Source organism: Lactuca virosa, chromosome 2 (assembly GCF_052849685.1).
Source record: "Lactuca virosa cultivar CGN04683 chromosome 2, Lactuca_virosa_CGN04683_v6, whole genome shotgun sequence".
In the NCBI taxonomy this organism is placed as follows: Eukaryota; Viridiplantae; Streptophyta; class Magnoliopsida; order Asterales; family Asteraceae; genus Lactuca; species Lactuca virosa.
In genome coordinates this window covers 309,841,130-309,845,467 of record NC_136427.1, presented here as the reverse complement: position 1 = coordinate 309,845,467, position 4,338 = coordinate 309,841,130, and the positions used below count along the sequence as shown (strand labels likewise).

Here is a 4,338-nt window from a genome sequence, read left to right as displayed (position 1 = left end):
TAAATATACGAATATTAGTAATGAACGCCCTGAATGATTATATTGACAAAAAATGGTGCTCCCAGTCAACAAAATTCTTAGATCCATTGTTGATTCTTTAAAGGTCGATAGAAATCTGATATAACAAATAAACAAAAGAAGAAGTTAAAAGGTTAAATATTGAAGATGTTCTAAAATATTTAGAAGATGATTGAGATATTAAGAAAGAATAATAAAAATACTAAAAAAGAATAATTTATTAGAAATATTTGATCATGTATTTTATGCTCGCACCCCGTTTAATGCATTAAAATCGACGGCATCCATCGATGACGCTATAGTAACCCACCTATACCGAAACAATTAAAATTTTAACATAAGTTCCAAAATGTCCACCTTTTAATTTAATGATATTAACTATGTTTATATATATTAAAAAACTTCTATATCAAAATAAATCTTTATTTTAGTAATAAATATAGTAACATAAGAAATAATATTATCTTAAGAGTTAATAACTACTTATTTCAATTTATAATCGCTATAACTAAATAGACGGAGGACTCGTCTTAGAAAGTTCAGAAATTTTGTCATCTTCTTTGTTGGGGCAGAGAAGTGTAAAGTGTAAACACTAAACAAGAACCCTTGTCGTTCTCGAAACCTATCTAGTCGGTGCTCGTGATTTTTTCCGGTGAGTACGCATCATCAGAGCTCACTTTTTCTTCCTTCTGTCATCTGCATACGTCTATATGTATCTAATTCAAGCATTTTTGGCTGCATTCTACTGTGTGTATGTTTAGGTTTTTATGGAAATATGTTTTGACTTTCGTATGAAGACGCCATAGCCAACACGTTTTAATGATGCAATTATTGTAGCTTCCATAGTTCCAACTTTTTCAATTGTTTATAATTCCCTTTCGTTCTTATGCGATAAAGCTACACTCGGCATTTATCGAGCTTTTGACATTCTGATGAACTTTTATCTGCAGAGACAGAATAGTACAAATTCATAACCGGTGATGCAAGTTCAGAAGTGGAGATGGCTGTAGTTTGCGTGATTGGCTTCTATTACTGACCTACTGGTACTCTCTCTGACTCTATCGTCGAAACACATCTTAGATTTAAGTCTGTGAGGAAATTATCTAATGAGAAAGAAGGGAAGAAAAGAGAAGAAGAAAATGGGAAGAGCACCATGCTGTAACAAAGGTGAAGTGAAGAAAGGTTCCTGGACTCCTGAAGAAGATAAGATACTCGTTGATTACATCACTAAGAACGGTCATGGCACCTGGCGTTCTTTTCCTAAACTTGCAGGTTTCATTCTCCGCTTCTCTCTCTCCTTTCATTTTCATTTTCGTAAAGGACGATCTGTTATTCTTCCATTCAACGTATATCGCGTGTTCATCGATCGCAAATTAATCGTTAATCTTATTTGACATCTTCAATCCATTGATTCAAATATACAATCTGTTCATCCATCCCCAATTTTGATGTTGTCGGTGTTTAATTTCTAATGTTCTACACATGCTTTAATTTATTTTCTCCATTAATGTGTTAAGGACTTCAAAGGTGTGGAAAAAGTTGTCGTCTCCGATGGACAAACTACCTTCGTCCTGATATCAAACGCGGCGCCTTCAGTTTTGAAGAAGAACAAACAATCTTCCATCTCCACAGCTTACACGGCAACAAGTAATAAATCTCTTCACCTTTATCTACTAAACAACAATCAATCTGCATATTATTATGTTTATAAACATCAAATATATTATTCAGGTGGGCAGCCATTGCTGCACAGTTACCAGGAAGAACCGACAACGAGATAAAAAATTTCTGGAATTCTCATTTACGAAAACGGATTCCCAGCCTTCAAACCGACCTACCTTCAAATTCAACAGATACGAAGAGCAACAGAGTGGAGAATGATGCAAAACCAGAAGATAAAGCCAAGCCATCAATGAATCCCATGTGTCACAGCGATAACTTCCACCATGAATGGGGTTCTGGAGCTTTTCAGAAGGGTTTTAACAAGGTGACGACGTATGGTATCCCAAATCCTATAAAGATTGAACCAGTCTCTTTTGTGACAGTTCAAGCAAGTGAATCTTGCGATCAGAGTGTGAAGGAAGAGATGACAAATGGTTCAGAGTCTCAAAACTCTAACGAAGCACAGAATGAATTGGATATAACATTGGATCTACTGCTAGATTTTCCTAACGATGGAGAATATTTGCAATATGTATAAGCCTATGTATTATTACAAGGTCAGTGTTATAATAATAATTATTAGTGTTTAGGAACTGAGAACAGAGATTTGAAACATCAATGAATAAAAACTGTCACTTTGCTATAATATACACAAATTACACTAATATGTTATATGCACACCAAATAATGAATCATTAAACAAATCATACACAATAAGAAAGAATATTGTAAAGTAAACACACATTAACAAATAAATAAAATCAAATGCCTGAAAAAAGCACACTTTGTGATTAAAACCATCCCAGCAGTTTCTTTGGGGTTTCGCCAGTAGCTCGACACTTGGCTGCAACCTCTTCGGCTTTAATAAGATCTTCTCCGCATTTGGCTTCTGCAATCGCTTTCTTTTCTTCTGCTTTTTTATGGAGAAGAACTATTCTGTTCTTCATCTTCTCTATATACTTTGCCTTCTTCTTCTCCAAATCCTCCTGTTTTTCAAAACCCTAATTAGATCTGTTTTCATAACTTCTTTTTCTGGGTTCGATTTATATTGGTAAATTCAAATTTTGTTACCTCCATCTTCTTCAATTCTGCCTCTAGGTCGGCTTTCTTGCTGTTTTCCCATGCAATGATGGAAGATAGCTTCTGTTGAGCTCTATTTAATCATTTTATTATATCAGTTTCATATAGTAAGTAGTAATCAACGAATTTGAACACCCAAAATTTCATGAAAACTGAAACTGTGTTCTTACTTGTTTTCAGCTTTAGACTTCTCGCTTTCTTCCCATGCTGTAATAAGAGCTAACTTCTTCTCTGTTGCAACTTTAGCAAGAACATCATCTGAACAAGTAACCAAAAAAACTTAATCTTCTTTAATCATCAAAAAGATTTTACAGTTAAATTCTAGTTTAGAATTTTGATCATAATTTCGGTTTCTTATATTACCTCTGTTGATAGAACCCTCTTTAGGTTTCTCCTCACACACTTCCGTTGGTTCTGTCATTTTATCAAACAGTTAGTCTGCATAATCTTCATAACACCAATTCTTCAAACAGAAACTATACAAATCATGGAGATTAGAGATAAGAGAGTATATTACTTTCGATTATGGCGAGAGCTTTAGTATCATCGGTAGGCTTTTCTTCATGAACATGGGGTTCGACCGGGACGATAGCTTTCTCGACGGCGGCGACGGGTGGCTCCGGTGGGCATTCGGATTCTACCTCAACCTTCATGGTGTCTTCTAGTGTCATATCTTTATTTTTCTTTTGTTGTTGTTTGAATAATGAATATAGGATTCTGAAAGAGAAATGGAAAGATTCAATTGTGGTTAGGAAAGGACAAGGAGGATGATAGTTATAGATTACTCGATTTACAGTATTATATTACGAGTTGAGCTGAGCTGGCACGCCCACCATTACCAGACTGTTACTTCATTTCTTTTCTTGAAGTTTTACTTTTTCAAATTAAAGATTAAAGATATTTCATAAAGAACATCAAGAGCCGTTGGTGTATCATGTATGAGTGCACCACATTACTTTTGCATGCTTTTTTTCTTTCTCTCGACACTTTTTTTTTTGTTATTTGTTTATGGTTATTATTATGTTTTATATCTATCATGATTCTTTTGTATACAATAAACAGGTTAATCTAAAAACCAGTCGCATATTTTGAATATTATTTATGTGCTAAAACTAGCTAATATTTCCAATTTGGGATCACAAAGTTGTAGCTTTCACTGTAATTTCATAGTTTGATTGAAGCATGTCTTAACAGAAAAAAAAAAATACTAAATACAATTTTATCATTGATTAGATATATTAATATAATGCTGTAATAGAAAATTGAGAGCGGCATGTATAAACTTTTTTGTATTTAGCCATATGTCAACAAATGACGTGACATAAATTCTTATTTACTAATAATTTATGTCTGATGATAATATCAATGATAAATTGAAAAAAGGGTTAAAATATAGATCTGGGTGAGGTTTTAGATGAATATTCTTACTTCCGAAACCTTTTTACCCAAAATCAAACACAAGGAACAAATAAAAAATCTAAAAGATTTTATAAATCGTACCAACTATTAGTAAGATGTCAAAAGAAGCAGATGATTGATCACTTTATTGCTGGGAAAATGAAATTATTTTGGAAATCA

General features: G+C 33.4%; 2 protein-coding genes across 4 annotated transcripts; one reads left to right on the top strand and one right to left on the bottom strand.

Moving 5' to 3' along the window:
- Positions 1-524: 524 nt before the first annotated feature.
- Positions 525-2,326, top strand: LOC145161652 (transcription factor MYB14-like). Of its 3 annotated transcripts, XM_079081228.1 has the most exons (5): positions 540-670; positions 780-851; positions 969-1,290; positions 1,536-1,665; positions 1,750-2,326. In XM_079081228.1, exons 3-5 carry the CDS (start codon positions 1,125-1,127, stop codon positions 2,216-2,218), a joined length of 765 nt encoding a protein of 254 aa, XP_078937354.1. In that variant the 5' UTR covers positions 540-670; positions 780-851; positions 969-1,124; the 3' UTR covers positions 2,219-2,326. The 3 variants fall into 3 exon arrangements, with proteins under 3 accessions (XP_078937352.1, XP_078937354.1, XP_078937353.1); XM_079081226.1 differs by lacking the exon at positions 780-851 and having other exon boundaries at positions 525-670; XM_079081227.1 differs by lacking the exons at positions 540-670; positions 780-851 and having other exon boundaries at positions 887-1,290.
- On the bottom strand, positions 2,300-3,529 carry LOC145161653 (remorin-like). The gene is made up of 5 exons (XM_079081229.1): positions 3,278-3,529; positions 3,124-3,174; positions 2,931-3,018; positions 2,752-2,833; positions 2,300-2,666 (listed from the first exon to the last, which is right to left on the bottom strand). Exons 1-5 carry the CDS (start codon positions 3,429-3,431, stop codon positions 2,472-2,474), a joined length of 570 nt encoding a protein of 189 aa, XP_078937355.1. The 5' UTR covers positions 3,432-3,529; the 3' UTR covers positions 2,300-2,471.
- Positions 3,530-4,338: the final 809 nt, after the last annotated feature.

What these genes read in the sequence shown, in the direction of transcription:
- LOC145161653 (XM_079081229.1), bottom strand. Translation starts at nt 3,431, where the DNA reads ATGACACTAGAAGACACCATGAAGGTTGAGGTAGAATCCGAATGCCCA. An exon ending in AGCTCTCGCCATAATCGAAA is followed by an intron (nt 3,175 to 3,277) that starts GTAATATACTCT and finishes ATAAAATGACAG; the next exon opens with AACCAACGGAAGTGTGTGAG. An exon ending in AAGTCTAAAGCTGAAAACAA is followed by an intron (nt 2,834 to 2,930) that starts GTAAGAACACAG and finishes ATGATTAAATAG; the next exon opens with AGCTCAACAGAAGCTATCTT.
- LOC145161652 (XM_079081226.1), top strand. Translation starts at nt 1,125, where the DNA reads ATGAGAAAGAAGGGAAGAAAAGAGAAGAAGAAAATGGGAAGAGCACCA. An exon ending in TTCTTTTCCTAAACTTGCAG is followed by an intron (nt 1,291 to 1,535) that starts GTTTCATTCTCC and finishes TAATGTGTTAAG; the next exon opens with GACTTCAAAGGTGTGGAAAA. An exon ending in CACAGCTTACACGGCAACAA is followed by an intron (nt 1,666 to 1,749) that starts GTAATAAATCTC and finishes TATATTATTCAG; the next exon opens with GTGGGCAGCCATTGCTGCAC.